Source organism: Rattus norvegicus, chromosome 1 (assembly GCF_036323735.1).
Source record: "Rattus norvegicus strain BN/NHsdMcwi chromosome 1, GRCr8, whole genome shotgun sequence".
NCBI lineage: Eukaryota > Metazoa > Chordata > Mammalia > Rodentia > Muridae > Rattus > Rattus norvegicus.
The window spans coordinates 95,088,285-95,106,368 of NC_086019.1; the positions used below are offsets into that span (position 1 = coordinate 95,088,285).

The window sequence follows — 18,084 nt, forward strand, 5'->3', positions numbered from 1 at the left end:
ATTGCAGAACTCAGGCTGCCTACCCTTTACTTCCCCAGGTGACCTGCTCCCAAGGAGGCATTACTAAGGTGATAGTATTATCAACATGCCCTTGGAGACATGGCCACTATGGGAGGCCAGTGCAAAATCCTATCAAAGGTCCTACCGTTTCCCCACTGCTGCCCCAAGGATCCCTGCCTGGGATCATGGTCTCTCACACTTCCTGACACCTGACACCCAGCTCAGGCCAGGGGCCCCTTGGATACTGCCTTTCCTCAATGTGTGCCACAGTTTATTTGAGCAGAGTGGGGTGGGGATAGGGGAAAGATCGGGTGCTGTAGGCAAGCAGCCAGTGATTAAGCATGCCAGTGGGACCCTGTCAAATTCCCCACAAGCCTCTGTTTCCTGTCTCCGCATGGTGGGAACGGTAGACATGATACGATGTCATAGGTGACTGTGCCCAATACTTTAGGGCTTCCAAGAGGACACTATGCAGATGATCTGTCCTAGACTAGGGTGGAGAAAGTGATGAGCTCCAATTTCCCTACTGGTAATGGGTACTCCTCACCTCAGAGGGTTTCTGGAAGGTTCAGCGAGTGTATGTGTGAGAGCCCCTCTTCACACTGTTGGCATGAAGCGAGAGCTCCATGTTTGCTACTCTTCTTGTTGATAGCCCATCAGTTCCTGATCTGAGTGACAGGTGGCTATGGGGTTTGGACAGGCTGGAACAGCTCAGTAGAAAGTGTCCAAGCCTGAAGGTTACCCCAAGGAGCCTCATAATCAGCTGTAATCAGCTGGCTCTGCTCCACCCTCACCCAACTGGGTATATCAGGCCTGGCCCAGACCCTAGTAGGCTCTGTAGACCAAAGAGGGCAGAGCACCAGCCACCATGGGGAAGGCAGTGAGTGGCATCTGGGGGATTCTGTGGCTGGAAGTGGTGGCGGGCAGAACTCCCGGTGGTATCTGACACCTCCTTTGTTCCATCCCAACCCCAGGAGAATTATGAATTGTACTCAGTGGAACTGGGGACTGGCCCTGGTGGGAACATGGCTGCCAAGATGAGCAAGAAGAAGGCGGGAGGCGGGGGAGGCAAGAAGAAGGAGAAGCTAGAGAACATGAAGAAGGAGATGGAGATGGTGAGCATGGGGAGGGGGAGCCTGGGCAAGATTGAGGTGGGATCCAGAAGCCAGGACAGTGGGCAGGATGGGACTGTGAGAGCCAGACAATGAGCGTCTTGTCCCATCATCCCCCAGAACGACCACCAGTTGTCAGTGTCTGAGCTGGAGCAGAAGTACCAGACCAGTGCCACCAAGGTGAGCGAGGAGTGGGCGGGGATAGTAAGGGGGCGATGGACAGGAAAGAGGAACAGCGAGAGGGAGAAACCACCAGAGAGCAATGTGTGTGGGAGGAGTGGGAATAAATGGAGCAATAGAGGAGAGAGAGAGAGGAAGAGAGACATGGCGAAGAGAAGAGACGTATGCAGAGAAACAGAGAAAGGGGGAGAGGGATGGGGAGAGCAAGGGAGAAAGAAGATAGAGATGGGGGAGGGAGAGAGAGAAAAGGAGAGAAAGGCCGAGGGAGACCAAAGCAGATGGGTGAGGGCAAGGCCCTGCAGCCTCCGCCACGACTACTCTGCCTGTTCCCAGGGCCTGAAGGCGAGTCTGGCAGCTGAGCTGCTGCTGAGGGATGGGCCCAATGCACTCCGGCCACCTCGGGGCACCCCTGAGTACGTGAAGTTCGCCCGGCAGCTGGCAGGCGGTCTGCAGTGCCTCATGTGGGTGGCTGCAGCCATCTGCCTCATTGCCTTTGCGATTCAGGCCAGCGAGGGAGACCTGACCACTGATGACAATGTGAGTGGAGGGTAGGGCGGGCACGGGGACACTGTGTCCAGGACTTAAGGCAGACGGGATCTAGAATGAGGGAGCAGAAGCAGTTCTGGGACATGGATCCTGGGAGACAGATGACCTTGGGACAGACCTGAGGACGTAGGTCATAAGGGACACTGAGGGAGGGTAGGAAACAGATCCAAGAAGGGGAGGAAATGAGGACACAGGACAGATCAAGGACATGAGACAGGGCATAGTGACACAACACCAGACACAGCACACAGAGACACAGACAGTAGATATAAAAGCGCTGACGGAGGGAACAGAGGTGTACAGAGGACCCGATGTGTGTCAGGGTCAGACAGAGGACACAGGTGATATGTGTGACACTGGAAAGGGGCTTGAAAAGCCCTAGGTCAAGTGACATGGCGCTGGTAGTCAGAGGTACACAGTCTTGGTTTTGGGGAACATGAGATACCAATGAAGACATGTTAGGTCTGCAGCACAGACACAGTGGTGCGGACACAGTGGCACAGACACAGCAGCACGAGATGACACAGGGTCTAATGTGCTCAAGGGCACAGTGCAGTGAGAATTTTGCTTTCTTTAAAGAACACAGAAATATTATGAGAATGTGTTTCCAGGTGTGGGACATGGGGCTGCTTCAGACTGTCCACAGCAGCTGACTGTGATTTGCTCTGCCCTCTAGCAGGGGCGTGATTTCGTCAACAGCAGATAGCTGTGTGATTATTTGGAATTCTGGGAACTTCTCAGAGGGTGTATAAATGCTGGGCTTGAGAGGCATGGTTGTGGGAGGTTGTTGGTTGCATTGGATGCTGTTGTTTGCGGTTTGTTAAATCCTATGCAAACAAGAAACAACAATAAGAAGAAATTAGATATGTCCTGACCACGAAGATCAAACTTCCCCCAAGGAACTCGATGCCCCTAGTCAGCAGGAAGTCATTGAATGATAAGGATGTTCCCTTTCCCCCTATCTTTTTTTTTTTTTCTCTTTCCCAGCTAGTGTTAGGGGATTGAAAGGATGGTAGAAGAAAAAAGAAGCCACAACATAGCCAATAGTCTGGCTCTGTCATAGGGTGGCATATGGCTTAGAAAAAAAAAACCAATATAAAACATGGAGCACAGAAACAGGAAGAGGCATGGCAGACACACAACTTAGGGGAGCCGGGAGCTGATCAAGAAACACAGAACAAGGACCATATGGGGACATAGAGATCAGGAACCAGGGACTATGGGTCTAGGTGTGAGGACACAAGACACAGAAGACACAAGGCAAGTGAATGTGGCATTTGTAGAACATGGGGGCCAGGGCTTGGACTGCAGATACAGCACATGAGGCTTCCCAGTAGATTGAGGACATTCTGGAGGTGACCCCAAGAACCCCAGGAGACTCTGAAGCAGAATGGTGGCCTTGGGGAGGGGGCTCCTGACTCCTACGTTTAAAATCGGTGTGTCTCACTGCAGTTGTACCTGGCGTTGGCACTCATTGCTGTGGTTGTGGTCACTGGCTGTTTTGGCTACTACCAGGAGTTCAAGAGCACAAATATCATCGCCAGCTTCAAGAATCTTGTACCCCAGGTGGGTCCTTCAGGCCGCTAACCCTCTCTTCAGATTCAATCTCCGAAACACGTCGGGCCATCTCTTGCCATTTCCAGGGGGCCCATCCCATCAGCCCCGATCTATCCTTATTGATGGCTTCCATCTCCCCTGCCAGGGCTCCAGCTCCTCCCAGTTTTCACCTCCCTATATCTCCACGACGCTAAGTAACTTCTACTATCATCCTGCCCCGCCCCACAGCAAGCCACAGTGATCCGAGACGGGGATAAGTTCCAGATCAACGCGGATCAGCTTGTGGTGGGCGACCTGGTAGAGATGAAAGGCGGGGACCGCGTCCCAGCAGACATCCGAATTCTGTCAGCCCAGGGCTGCAAGGTGGACAACTCCTCGCTTACTGGAGAGTCTGAACCGCAGACCCGCTCACCTGAGTGTACACACGAGAGTCCCCTTGAGACCCGCAACATCGCCTTCTTCTCCACCATGTGTCTGGAGGGTCTGTGAAGCACCGTTAGCCTGTCCTGAAGCCACACAGACTCCACACTTTCCGAGATAGCGCCTTTACTGTCTTGGGTGCTGCATGCCACGTGACTCCCCACCACAGAGCACCTTTCTGATGCTGCCCAACTCACCCTGAGCTCTCCTCTTGTTGCCCCTGCAGGCACGGCGCAGGGCTTGGTGGTGAGCACCGGTGATCGCACCATCATTGGACGCATCGCCTCTCTGGCTTCGGGTGTGGAAAACGAGAAGACTCCTATCGCGATCGAGATCGAACATTTTGTGGACATCATTGCTGGCCTGGCCATCCTCTTCGGTGCCACATTCTTTGTGGTGGCCATGTGTATCGGCTATACCTTCCTTCGGGCCATGGTCTTCTTCATGGCCATTGTGGTAGCCTATGTGCCTGAGGGGCTGCTGGCTACTGTCACGGTGAGTAGGGAGACAGAGGGAGGTGCAGGGAGCAGACAGCTGCTTGTTCAGTCATCCCACCAATGTCCCTCCTATCCATCCATCCGTTCACCTCCCCACCCCAAATCATCCATCCATTCAGTGAGCATGTACCAAGCTGCTCTGGGCTGGCCCTGTGTCACAAGCCAGAGCTCATAGGTGAACAGACACGGTAGTGGACCAAGCAAGATAAGGTCACTGTGGGAAGTCAGCCCAGGCTCAGAATTCACCCAGAGAAGTGAGGCTCAGACTTTCTTTCTTTCTTTCTTTCTTTCTTTCTTTTTTCTTTTTTCCGGAGCTGGGGACCGAACCCAGGGCCTTGTGCTTGCTAGGCAAGCGCTCTACCAGTGAGTTAAATCCCCATCCCCGAGGCTCAGACATTCATTTTTCAATTTTCATTGTGATGATGTGAGCTGGGACATCTCAGAGAGAGTATCTGGGGATACTGGGGAAGGCATGGGCTGCAAACAGCTTGGAGAGAACAAGTCTGTTTTGTTTTTCTGGTAAGAGGAATCCTGCATTCAAAGTTTGGCGGCTGGAGAACTGGAAGGAGACTCGGGTCTGGTGGCAGGGCCTGGCCATACCTGTATCCCTCTATCTATCCGCAGGTCTGCCTGTCACTGACAGCAAAGAGGCTGGCCAGTAAAAACTGTGTGGTCAAAAATCTGGAAGCAGTGGAGACCCTGGGTTCCACGTCAGTCATCTGCTCAGACAAGACAGGAACTCTTACTCAGAACCGCATGACGGTGTCTCATCTATGGTTTGACAACCATATCCACACGGCGGACACCACAGAAGACCAGTCAGGTGTGGGGGTGGGAGGAGAAAGCGCAAGGACTGGCTGCAGCTGGTGGTCTGATGGGGAGCCTGAGACATGCTTTGCATTAATGAGAGGTGGCAGGTCTTAGGTCCTGTGAGGGACAGGTCTGTGAAGGGAATCTGGTCTTCAGGGGGCTCTCTATATGATGTTTGGAGAAAGCTCTATCTTGGGATACGAAAAGGAAATGGTGTACTATCCATGCCTGGGGAGGGGACCCGGTTCAGCCTGGATGCAGTAGGAAGGGCGCAGCTCTGGTTTGTGGGATCCATTCCCTCGAGGTCCCAGCCCAGACATCTGGTCTCCAGGGCAAACGTTCGACCAATCGTCGGAGACCTGGCGGGCGCTGTGCCGCGTGCTCACCCTGTGCAACCGCGCTGCCTTCAAGTCTGGCCAGGACGCCGTGCCAGTGCCCAAGGTGAGAGACCCAGGGATTCTAGAGGGTGATGTCTGGAGTCTCCGGTTTCAATCCTCACACTGGACCTTGCACACAGCGCATCGTGATCGGAGACGCATCTGAGACTGCGCTGCTCAAGTTCTCGGAGTTGACGTTGGGCAACGCCATGGGTTATCGGGACCGCTTCCCCAAAGTTTGCGAGATCCCCTTCAACTCCACCAACAAGTTTCAGGTGCTTTGCGCTCTGAGCCTTATCCACAACAGACCACGCCCACTGTGGGCGGTCTATCTCTTGAGGAGCCTCAATTCCTAGTCCATCCAGCTCACAACCCCGCCCACATACGACTAGACCACGCCCACATGCGAGCTCCCTTCCAATCAAGCCCCACCCACAGTCCCTAGGCAGAGCAGAGGGGCATCTTTGCTTTATGCAGGACCCTACACCCTCAGGCCCCACCCCATCTAACCACGCCCCTCACACATGGCCAAGCTTAACGCCCCTCCAAGTTTGGTCCAGCTCGTAGCTCCGCCTCTCCCTCCTCCCATAGCTGTCCATTCACACTCTGGAGGATCCGCGCGACCCCCGGCACTTGCTGGTGATGAAGGGCGCCCCAGAGCGCGTGCTGGAGCGTTGCAGCTCCATCCTCATCAAGGGCCAGGAGCTGCCCCTGGACGAGCAATGGCGTGAGGCCTTCCAGACAGCCTACCTTAGCCTGGGAGGCCTAGGCGAACGCGTTCTTGGTGAGAGCTGCCATTGAATGGGGCAGTGTGTCAAGAAGGGTGGGCATGGACCCCTCTAAACTTCCCGGCCGGACCTGACCAAAAGGTCATGTGGTCCTGAGGATGGAGCCCACGGCCTTTTGCCCTTGCGCATGCTAGGTAAGACTGTGGGATTGCTAATCTCCAGGGGCTGGTCAGTCCCAGCTCTCACCCTCGATTTCCCTTTCTGTGTCAGTCTTGACCCATGTCCCCTCTTTTTCTGACCCTTGCCTTTATTTTACTATCCAGTGCCCTTTTGACCCCTTGATCGTTCATATTCTTTGCCCTCCATGCTGGACATCCCCTAAACCCTTGTCCTGATTTCTGTTTTCTGAGCCAGTTTTACTATGCAGTCCGGCTGTCCAGAACTCACTCTGTAGACCAGGATGGCTCAGAGACCCACCTGTTTCTGACTCCTGAGTGTGGAATTAAAGGAGTGGGCCACCATGACCCTCTTTTATCCTTACTTTTGACCCTACCCAATTTTTGTCTTCACTCAAACTTCCCAAACCCCTGGAAACTATGGGAGGCAAAGACCCATTATTTAATTTTGCTTTTCTCTTAGCTTTGAAAGAAATGTTTCCTCCAGAGCTTGCTTGGAATTCCTGATCCTCTTACCTTTACCTCCCAAGAGCTCAGATTACAGGCCTAAACCTCAGACTCCTTGTCTGCCCAGTGGGGTGGCTAAGGATGGCATCCAGGGGCCTGGTTATTTCCCAATTCCTGACCCCACTGGCCCTGGTAGCACGCTCTCTGCCCAGCCTCTCATGTCCCCGTTTTTCTGGTCAGGTTTCTGCCAGCTCTACCTGAATGAGAAGGACTACCCGCCTGGCTACACCTTTGATGTGGAGGCCATGAACTTTCCAAGTAGTGGCCTCTGCTTTGCGGGACTTGTATCCATGATTGACCCTCCCCGGGCCACCGTTCCAGATGCTGTGCTCAAATGCCGTACGGCAGGCATCCGGGTATGCCAGCTAGGGATGAGGACAGCAGGTGACAGAAAACCACCTGTAACTGTCACAGATTCAACTTCATTGGTTCATGATATGGAAGTTCTGGGGAAGGATGATTCACGTCTAAACTGTAGTTGGGGAGATGTTGTTTTCATGTCTTAGCTTCCTTTCTGTCTCTCCTGGCTTAGATCTCAAGCTTCAGCATGAGTGTGCAAAAATGACAACGTGCTTCCACTCCCTGCAGCTTTAATTTGAAACTCCCACCTGCCCTGCTCCATTGGGTCCCGTCTTCATCCCCAAACCAGCTGTGGTGGCTGGGGGACAGAATACCTTGATTGGCTACATCTGGGCTTACTTGCTCAATAGAGGCCAGGGAACTCCAACCAGCAACATGGGGGCAAGCCACTGAGCCCTCTATCTGGTTCTTACACCTCTAGGGTGCTGTATCTTCAGCAACTCAGGCATATTCTTGCCGTAGGACCTTTGCCCTGATTCTCCCTTCTGCCAGAAATGCTCTTCCTACACACCTCCACATGGCCAACTTTCAGTTTTAGGTCTCAGCTCATATGCCACCTCTTCAGTGAGGTTTCCTTGTACACAATCAAGATACTACTTCTTTCCCTGAGTTTATTTCCCCCTCTTAATGTGCTACAGTTAGTTCACTTGCTTATCTTGTATACTATCTTCCCGCACTAGAACTATGTAAAGACTGGGACAGTTGCCTCTTTTGTCCTAGGCACAGCAGATGGTCCTGCTTGCCAAATGATTGGGTCGACAGATAGCTACCAGGGAGAATGGGGACACTGCTCAGATCTGAAGGGGTGAAGGGTGTGCTGGCCTTTCCACAGGTGATCATGGTGACTGGTGACCATCCCATCACAGCCAAGGCCATTGCAGCCAGTGTGGGGATCATCTCGGAAGGCAGCGAGACAGTGGAAGACATCGCCGCCCGCCTCCGAATGCCTGTAGACCAGGTTAATAAGAAGTAAGCAACCGTCAGCCCTTCCCGTGGTTCTCCTCACAACCCACACTGACTGAGAGCCCTGTGAGATGCTCTTCCTCCTGTAGGGATGCCCGGGCCTGTGTGATCAATGGCATGCAGTTGAAGGACATGGACCCATCTGAGCTGGTGGAGGCGCTGCGCACCCACCCTGAGATGGTGTTTGCTCGAACCAGTCCTCAGCAGAAGCTGGTGATTGTGGAGAGCTGTCAGCGACTGGTGAGGCCCTCATGAGGAGGGTGGCAGATGGGCCAGGCTGGCCCTGGGTGGCTGTCTTTCTAACCACGGACTCCTCTGACCTACTGCCCCCAGGGTGCCATTGTGGCTGTAACAGGGGATGGTGTGAATGACTCCCCAGCCCTGAAGAAGGCTGACATTGGTGTAGCCATGGGCATTGCTGGCTCCGATGCTGCTAAAAATGCTGCTGACATGATCTTGCTGGATGACAACTTCGCTTCCATTGTGACGGGCGTGGAGCAGGGTCAGTGCCCTGCTAGGGATGGGGCAGGCCATGGGGGCAGGGGCGCTCAGGGGGAAGCGGGTTGGGAGGAGGTTGAGGTACCTGCTCTGCCCCCGACAGGCCGACTGATCTTTGACAACCTGAAGAAATCCATCGCCTATACACTGACCAAGAACATTCCAGAACTGACACCCTACCTTATCTATATCACTGTCAGTGTGCCCCTACCCCTTGGGTGTATCACCATTCTCTTCATAGAACTCTGCACAGATATCGTGAGTCTCCAATTGATGCCTGGGTGCCCCACCCCATTGTGCCCTCATGCATACACACTCATGGGTGGACACAATGGACAAAATCACTATAATTATTTTTAGATCAACAGGCATCCAGAAATAGACACAGAGGTTAGCAGGTAGGTAGACAGGGAGAGAACCATGGATTCAGAAGACTCACACTCAAACAGGTATCAATTAGGTGCATGCCTGTAATCTTAGCATGTGAGAGACAGGCAGGGACAGGAGGATCTCAAGTTTGAGGCCAGCCCTGGCTACATAGTGAGACCCTGCTCAGACAGACAGACAAACCAAGAATAAGTGAAAGATCCCACGCAGAGAGACCCTTACTCAAGTCTTGGGAAATCGCGGACCCCAGACACAGAGAGACCATTTTGGATGTAATAAGCAAAGGTGAGGTTTATTACAGAGACCTATTACAGAGATCTCTGGGCCGACACATATCCCACGCAGGAGACAGAGGTGTCGGCCACGAAACTCAAAAGTCAGAGGGTTATATAGAGAAAGCTAGGGGGTTTTGGCGTGGTTACATATAATTGGCTCATTCAAACATAGCATTGAGAACAAAGCAGAAAGAGTACGTGTTAGAAGTCAGGGGCTTATCAGGGTCTGGAGGACACCTAGTTGAAATATGGCCCTGAGTGAGCTGGGGGGAGATGTCTTCCTGCCAGACATCCCATGAATCAGTCCCATTAACTCAGGCTGGTTCCTGTATTCCTTTTCCTTATCTTTTATGGCTTGCCAGTCCTGCCTGGACAGTGTTTCCTGTGCTCCTTTATCTTTATGGCCTGCTAGTCCTGGCTGCAGGGCTTAGCCCTGGGTCTGTGGCCTTTTGGGGTTTATTCTTTTAATTTTGTATCTCTAAACCTAGAATTCATATAATTCTCCTTTCATAAGTAGAGATGTTTGCGGACATAGGTATCTAGTCACATATGGATAACAGACAGACATCCCACAGCAGACACAGATGCACCCCGAAGGCAGCAGACATGGGCCCCTTCACAGGTGTGTTCAACTATTTACACAGTGCTGACTCAGCTGGGCCCACGATAATGTAGCTAATCTGCTTAATGTCCCCATCACTGCCCTCAGGCCAGGCTTCCTTGGGATTCTCCCCAATCTTACTGATCATCTGACTGAGGCAGACAAGCTGAGTGGCTTGCTCCAGGTCCCTCACCTAATTAGTGGTCCCAGCTGGGATCTGAGCTCAGGCAACCTGTTCCCCAGGGCTGGTGCACCTGATCAGTCCAGTCTGCTGCCACCCAGCAGTGACTGTCCCTTCACTCATCACAGACAGGAGTGGGGAGGGGACAGAGTGCATTTGAGAATGTACACATGCGCGTGCATGCGCGCGCGCGCGCGCGCACACACACACCCACACACACACACACACACACTTGGTGGGGGAAGAGAGTGACTGGTGTGTGACACATGCCTGTGACTCTAGCACTTGGGAAGCAGAGGAGGACCCCAGAGTTAGAGGTCTTCCTGGGCTACATAGTAAGTTCAGAGTCAAAGCCCTCGGAGAAAAAGGTAGTTGAGGGGCAAGGGAGAGAGAACGGAAAAGAAAGTCATAGCAACAGGAAACAGATGCCTCAGACTGGACTACCACAAGCACCAGAGGACAAAAATACAGAGAAAGAGGAGGAAGAGTGATAAAGGGGCAAGGGAGAAGAGGGAACCAGCCAAAGGGCCAAAGCTTGTGGGGTTAAAGCAGGCATTAGCCCAGCGTGGTGATGTGCACCAAAGGCAGGGAAATCAGTAGTTCAAGGCCAGCCTAAGCTACATGAGACCCTGTCTTAAACAAAACACACACCAAAGGCATACATCTGTAGGGAAGTGTCACCCAGACATGCGTCCTGCACACAGAGGTCAAGTGGCCCAGATTGTCAGGCCAGTGTGGCTATGTGCCCACTGCAGGGCTTCTCCTGTCTTCCTAGGGGTAGGTGTGTGTGTGTGTGTGTGTGTGTGTGTGTGTGTGTGTGTGTGTGTGTGTGTTGGTTGGCTTCAGACTGAAAGGAGTCAGTGGCCCAGACTGCCCTCAGCCCTGCTGCTTCCTTCTGCTTCCGGCTAGTTTCCATCTGTGTCCCTGGCATATGAAAAGGCCGAGAGTGACATCATGCACCTGCGCCCACGGAACCCCAGGCGGGACCGGTTGGTCAATGAACCCCTGGCTGCTTATTCCTATTTTCAGATTGGTAAGCCCTGTGGACTAGGACTGGAATCCGCTCCTGCTGTGGGCTTCCTGGCTAGGGTTCTGGGGCTTGGTTGCCGCATGTCCCTGCCTATCCATGGTGGCCTCTCTGGTCTGAGTGTGTAACTCTGACCCTGCTGTTTCAGGGTGTCTTGGTCTTTTGGGGTTCTGTCTGTTCCTGTCTGCATGTACATGTGTCTTGTGTTTTGGTCCTGTGTCCCTGCACTGTGTGTGTACTTGGTTTTGTTACGTCTCCATCTCTGACCCTACACTCCTGTGTCTCGCCTTCCCCAGGTGCCATTCAGTCATTTGCCGGCTTTGCTGACTACTTCACGGCCATGGCCCAGGAGGGCTGGTTCCCTCTGCTGTGTGTGGGGCTGCGACCACAATGGGAGGACCACCATCTACAAGATCTTCAAGACAGCTACGGCCAGGAATGGGTGAGCATCCACTTTCTCCTACCCACCGCCAGGCACCATTGTTGACAGTTCAGCTAGAGTGTCTGCCACTCCCACCCTGCCTGTGTGGTTGCTGGGAGACTTTTTCTCACCACTCTTGGCTCCACCTTCTGCTTCTGAGGCTCCCAGAGAGAGGTGACCCTCTTGCTGTCCTAACCACTTCATCTCAGGTTCAAATGGCCCTCTGCTGTCATTTTCCTAGTAATGTCGTTCACACAGAGTTCTGGTGTGTGCCACCTGTTTCACTGAAGGCTTGAAGGGCAGTGTGACCAGCTGTAGCCAGCTGTGGCCAGCTGTGTTTAATGTGTTTTGAAGAGTAATAGGCTACAGAGCAAGAAATTCCCCAAAGCCACACCGTCAGTTAAGAATGCGGAGCCTGGAGCTAGCCTGGACTCAAGGTACCACATCAATCCCACAAGCTGTATGGCCTGTCCCTGCCTCTCTTCTCAACCTGTTCTGAATTTACAGCATCTCAAAATTCATTGCAAATTCTCAGGCCTTACCTCAGGCCTGTGGTCAGAAACTCTGGGAGTGGGGCCTTCTGGGCAGTCTGACACCTGCCACTCTGATGTTTTACTGGCTGGAAGAGAGATGTTACAATGGCTACTTAGGGCCCAGGTGACACCTACAGCTATTGAGATGAGTTGTGGATCTCTGAGAGTTCTAGGCCAGCCTGCTCTTTCTATAGTTGAGTTTTAGGCCAGCCAGAACAGTCACTCATGCATGCATGCACACATGCACGCACGAACACAATGCGTTGCTGAAGGAACAGCATATATAGCAGATGACCCTATGTGGGACACACATCCTCTATTGTCCATGTTCTCTCTACTACTCCTTGGTCCCCGTCACTTTTCTCTGAATATCCTCCAATCCCCTTTCCCAGGCTCCTTGGTTTTCAGGAAATTCTTTCCTGAGAAAACCTCACGGTCTATCTGCCAGTTCAGGCTCAGATAGCTAAACCTTTCTCGATGCCAGGGTCCTGCAGCCCAGCCTGTGGTTGTAGAGAGGGGAGTCAGGGACCTTGGTGTGCAATGGGTTGCAGAGGCTCTACACCTAGGCTCAGGCTGCCTCTGTCCCCTCCCGGCCTGCAGACATTTGGTCAGCGTCTGTACCAGCAGTACACCTGTTACACCGTGTTCTTCATCAGCATCGAGATGTGCCAGATCGCTGATGTCCTCATCCGCAAGACACGCCGCCTCTCCGCTTTCCAGCAGGGATTCTTCAGGTGTCCCCAGCAGGCCCAACTCTGCCCCCACCCAGTCCCCAGTTCCAGATTCTACCAGCTCCCCAACAGCAAATGCCAGCATCACACGTAGTGAGCTGGTTACAAACCATGGAAGTATGGCCTTAGCTGGTCATCCAGGCAGTTCCATATCTTAACCCAGGGGCTGAGGCCTAGAGGCCCAGCTCCTGCTCCTAAGGACGGCCATTCCAGAGTCGCTGGTCTGGGACCTCCCCAAGTCCCTCCTTCCTCCAGCTTCCAGTGGCTGGTTTGTCTCCGTGCCCAGCCTGTCTGAGCCTCTCTCCCCAACAGGAACAGGATCCTGGTGATCGCCATCGTGTTTCAGGTCTGCATTGGCTGCTTCCTGTGCTACTGCCCAGGGATGCCCAACATCTTCAACTTCATGCCCATCCGGTGAGGAGCTGTGGGGCACTGGCAAAGGGTGGGGGATGCAGCACACTGACCAGGGGATAGCCTTGACCTGCCTTCCCTTCTCCCGCCCTTCAGGTTCCAGTGGTGGCTGGTCCCCATGCCCTTTGGCCTTCTCATCTTTGTCTATGATGAGATCCGGAAACTTGGAGTTCGCTGTTGCCCAGGGAGTGAGTGTGGAGGCTGGGGGTCTGGGGGTCTGGCCTGAATGGTTCTTAGAGCAGCTCTCTGACCTCTGACCTTTCACATATGACTTCAAGCCCAAAGGGCCCTCAAAATCAAAGCCCTTCAGCTTGTACATCCCAACATTGGGTTTTCTCTCCTCCAGGCTGGTGGGACCAGGAACTCTACTATTAGAGGGGTAATCACCTCTCCATCCACTATCAGCTGGGACAAAACATCGTGTAATCTGTCCCCAGCCCTATGGAACTGTGCCCACTTCTGCAGCCCATGACACCATTGGAGGGACTCTACCCTTTACCCCTTTCACTCCATAGTCCCACACCCAGGAAAGTACTGGGATGGGAGGGGCTAAACAGCGGTTGGCAGCTCCTGTGGAGGTGTGTCCATCTCAAGGACTCCATCTGGACAAGAGGGTTGTGTGGGGCTCTGTTACAAATTCCTCATGTTCTGCTGGACAGTAATAAAGCCATGTCATATCACCTGCATAGTCTTAAGTGTTTACCAATAGCCTTGACCTCCCACAAATCTACCACAGGGACTGAAGTTCAGGGCTGCAGTGTCTGCAGGGCCTTTTGAAAGTTGGTGCAGGGGCCCAGACTTCCACACCAAGCAGCAGGTTGCCATGGTCCACAGGGTCCTCGCTGATTCTGTGTGCTGGTGCCTGTGCCCTTGTGTTCTTACAAATTATGGAGGTTCCCCCACAAAGCCCTCGCTCCTGAAGAGCCAACTCCTCTAGCTGCTGGGAATGCCCTTCCCTCTGGCCACTCCCTTTCCTGGTAATCTGTCCTTCTCTCCTGTCTGGAGCTTCTCTCCCTGGCCGGGCCTGGGATTCTCCTTCCTGTTGTCTATCCTCAGCCCTAACCCCTCAAGCCCTGAGGACTTCAGTTTCATGGCCATTATGCCCATCTGTCTCCAGGCTCCTGCTAGACTAACGTGACCCACACTGGCCTTTCCACACTCTCAACCTGTTCCCATTTGCTGTCCAGCCTCACTGACAGCAGGGTAGAACTCCCTAGGAAGGGTGAATGCTCCTGCCCCTGACTGACCTGACATCTCCCACTCGCCTCCTACTGACCAACAAAAACCAATCAGCTCACTGCTTGGCTTCGAGCTCTTTTCCTACCCCTGCTTAGGGGCTATTCCACTATTGCCTTCTAGTTCCTGTCCTTCCATACCACCACCATGGACAGCTTCCAAAACCCCAAACCAACTCTGGTAGAACCACCATTGCCCTGGTCAATGTATCGACTATCAGCTTTAGTTGCTGCTACTAGACTATGTCTCAAGCCCGGTTAAACTGGAACCAACAGTCTGATGCTTGCCAGGAGCCTGGCCCTTATACCCGTCCAGGCACTTCTTTTTCTCTGCTTGTCCCACTGACTGGTCCGTTAGATCTCAGCTGAGCCTCCCCACCTACAGGCTGAGTAAGATAGTTTCTGTGTCTCAATAAACCCTATCTTCCACCGAGACCTCTAATCACAGCCTGGGCTTCTCCATCAGGGCACTGATTAGTTCCATGAAGGGACAGGCAGGCCACAAGATGGAGGTCCCAGTACTGCTCCACAGCGTGCATCCTGTTCACCTCCTGACCACACAAAGTCAAGGCTATTCCCTTACTCTCAGTATACAAGCTGTTGGGGATGCTTGGCACGGAGGACGGGTGGGGAAGGAGGTAGGTCCATCCGATAGGAACTGTGCCTTCTGTAAACAGATTATCATAGCGAGCCTAAAGGAGATCCCATTTCCTATGTCTAAGGTCAAACATCTTAAAGCCCAGTGCAAGAGGGATGTGACAACTGTCCTCCTCCCCAGTGCCCTCCCAGTAGGGTGGGAGGTATGACGACGCTGGGAGCAAGGTTAAGAAGCGCTCTAAGACAGTAGGATTTCTATCAAGGTCTCAGTTCTGACACATTCTTCTTAGGTAGCGGATAGGGCAAAAGCCTAGCCCATTGGAACCAGGAAGGGCACAAGCACGTGGCGGAGAGTGAGCATCCAGGACAGTATCCACTTTGGTAGGCTCAACAGCTATTTGACTAGCTGACCTAGAATTCCCATCCCCCCAAACCCCCACACACGTACCGAGAGACTTAGGCCAGGGTTTAATCTGAAGGCTGCAGGACTAGTTGAAGCATGGAGAAGCTCAGAATTGAGGAACCCTTCAGAGTGGCCTTGTGGCTTGAAAGATGGTGGAAATCTGACTAGGGAGATCATCCCAAGGAGCAGCTCTGGAATTATCAAGGGCAAACAGCATGACCTACTGTCACCTTTACCAGGAAGCTCCACAGAGAGGTGCAAGTGGAGAATGACCTAGTTAGACAGGTTATATATGAGGTCCCCTAGCTGTCACATGGAGAATGGACTAGGGTGGGGAAATAGGGGCTGCCAAGTTGGAGGTAACCAGCTTAGGGAAGACTCTACATAGAAGAGGGCTCAGGCCAAGCTGTAAGAACAGGAAGAATTCCCCTCTACCCCAAATCCCCCTCTTGAACTCTAGTGTGTCCATTCTTTAGCCCGTTCAATGATTACCGAGCCCCCCAGGCTCTCATGGGGAAACCAGGAAGACTGGCCAACATCCCACCTTGTTTACCTGGTTCTGAAGCCAGGCTCTGTGGAACCTAAGTCCGAGGATTGGGTTTCTGAGAGAGAAATGGACGTACTAAAAACTTTTCCAAACACTGTTTACTTCACTAAAATCTGGAGAGAGGCAATGAAAAGGTACGCCAACCCCTGGGATGCCAAACTAGGAGTGTACATTGACAACAGCAACATACAGGGCCAAGGTGCTGAGGGCCAGCAATCCTGTCACCACTGCCCGGGCCAGCAGCGCTGTCCAACTACCCAAGGAGCAGAGATGGACAAAGGTCCTGTGGGGAAATGTCACAATGAGGATAGGAAAGAGAAAACACACCCCCATCTGAACCCAGCCAGCTCACACCCCACCCGGCTTACTCCATGACAAAGGCCTTGTAGACACTAAGGAACATTAGGAGAAGAACAGCAGGCCGGAAGGTGTGGTACAGGTCATAGCGTGTTATCATCCAGACCTGAGCTGATGCAACAATGTAGTGGACCTGCAGGGAGGGAATGGGAAGTTGGGGCCAAGCGTTTGCGAGAAGTACGGCAGCTAACGGCATAAAGGGAGAATAGGGCTAGACTGCATACCAGACTGATGTTGGAGTCAATGCTCATCTGGATATATTTCCAGTCAAATTCAATGCCTCGGGCTCCCACCCAGAGAGGGATGCAGCTGAGGAAAGCAAAGGGAGGCAGTCTCTAGTACCCAGACTCCCCCAACCCCAGCACCCAGCCTCTGATCAACTCCCTTCAGCACCCCTGTGGGACCCAGCTGTCCTCTCCCAGAAGTTTGGCCTCCAAGTTTCTCCACACACCGGGACATAATGAGTTCAGCAGTGGCCCAGCCCAGGGCAGCAACCATGATCTTGTACTCCCCCTTGCCTGCATTCCGGGACATGACAAGGTTTAGGCCTATCAGGTCTGCCACATCCACACTGGCCTTCATGAATTCCTGTGGGTCAGGTAGAGGCTCGAGTAAACACAGGGCCCAGGAAAACCCACTCCTGCACTCCCTCTCCCCTCCCTTGTTCGACTTACCCCAATGAAGTCATAGATGCCCCCTTCCCAGGTGGGGAAGAAAGTGGCCAAGAACAACATCTGAGATCAGAAAGTAGAAAGGTCACCGGAAGGTGAGGGAGATTAAAAACAAAATTACATGGATATTGTGGAAAGTGAGTGTGCAAGTAGAGGGCACGGTGCTGAGTTCTGAGGGTCATTCTAGGTGTAAGTGGCAAGATCGCAAGATCTGGGGAGATAGAGGGCAGGTGCCTGGTTTCTAGAAGTCTAGGAGTTCACGGGGGAATCTGATGTCTAGAAATGCCAAAGTGAATGCATGCGTAGCATAGGCAGCACCAAGTGGCACCTTGTGGGTGAAATATCGCTCTAAGAGGTTTTCTCATTTTACAACAGTGCTAAGAAAAAGTTGCATCAGGGCTTGCATCCCTTCTAAGGTATTCGTGCATACTCCCTAAGTGTTGTCTCGAGGGTGGTCCTATGGAAGGTGACAGAGGCAGAGTCGGGTCCCTGAGATCTGGAATGCCTGGAGACTAGACACGTGGAGTCCCGGAGTCCCGGAGTCCCTCACCTTACATAGCTGCACAAAGAGGTAGGTGACCCCGGCCTGGACGCATTTCCAGAAGGCGTTGTACTCAGACCTGGAGAAGCCGGCGGTGAGGGGTCGGCCCGGGTCCCGCACCCTCTCCGCCCCACGCCCGCCCTGCACTCACAGGCCGCTGCATTTGTACGTGATGAAATAGGGAAAGTAGGCGAGGGCGAAGCAGTTCCCGAAGTGGAACAGGGTCATGATGACGCCGGCCACCCGGTCCCGCCAGTGCGGGACTCACCAGGCGGAGCGTCTCCTCTGGTCGGCCTCGCCAGCACCGGGACCTGGCGCCCACCTGCTTGCCTTGGCCCGGGCGCGGGCTTGTGGGAACTGTAGTCCGGCCTGGTACGTCGCGCGCCGTGACGTCAGAGCGCCCTGCGCCAGCCCTGAGGCTGGGGCTTCTAGAGA

At 53.3% G+C, this 18,084-nt stretch overlaps 2 protein-coding genes across 2 annotated transcripts; one reads left to right on the forward strand and one right to left on the reverse strand.

The window, feature by feature from the left end:
- Positions 1-837: 837 nt before the first annotated feature.
- Positions 838-13,993, forward strand: Atp4a (ATPase H+/K+ transporting subunit alpha). Its single transcript, NM_012509.2, has 22 exons — positions 838-880; positions 975-1,115; positions 1,233-1,292; positions 1,626-1,829; positions 3,291-3,404; positions 3,624-3,876; positions 4,042-4,310; positions 4,937-5,135; positions 5,454-5,563; positions 5,640-5,774; positions 6,091-6,283; positions 7,091-7,266; positions 8,103-8,239; positions 8,323-8,473; positions 8,567-8,735; positions 8,835-8,989; positions 11,085-11,208; positions 11,499-11,644; positions 12,757-12,890; positions 13,200-13,301; positions 13,395-13,486; positions 13,645-13,993. The coding sequence occupies exons 1-22, from the start codon at positions 869-871 to the stop codon at positions 13,671-13,673; spliced, it is 3,105 nt and encodes a 1,034-aa protein (NP_036641.1). The 5' UTR covers positions 838-868; the 3' UTR covers positions 13,674-13,993.
- A 2,170-nt stretch (positions 13,994-16,163) lies between these two features.
- Positions 16,164-17,984, reverse strand: Tmem147 (transmembrane protein 147). The gene is made up of 7 exons (NM_001038494.1): positions 17,801-17,984; positions 17,659-17,728; positions 17,112-17,171; positions 16,889-17,025; positions 16,662-16,746; positions 16,449-16,570; positions 16,164-16,363 (listed from the first exon to the last, which is right to left on the reverse strand). The coding sequence occupies exons 1-7, from the start codon at positions 17,875-17,877 to the stop codon at positions 16,240-16,242; spliced, it is 675 nt and encodes a 224-aa protein (NP_001033583.1). The 5' UTR covers positions 17,878-17,984; the 3' UTR covers positions 16,164-16,239.
- Positions 17,985-18,084: the final 100 nt, after the last annotated feature.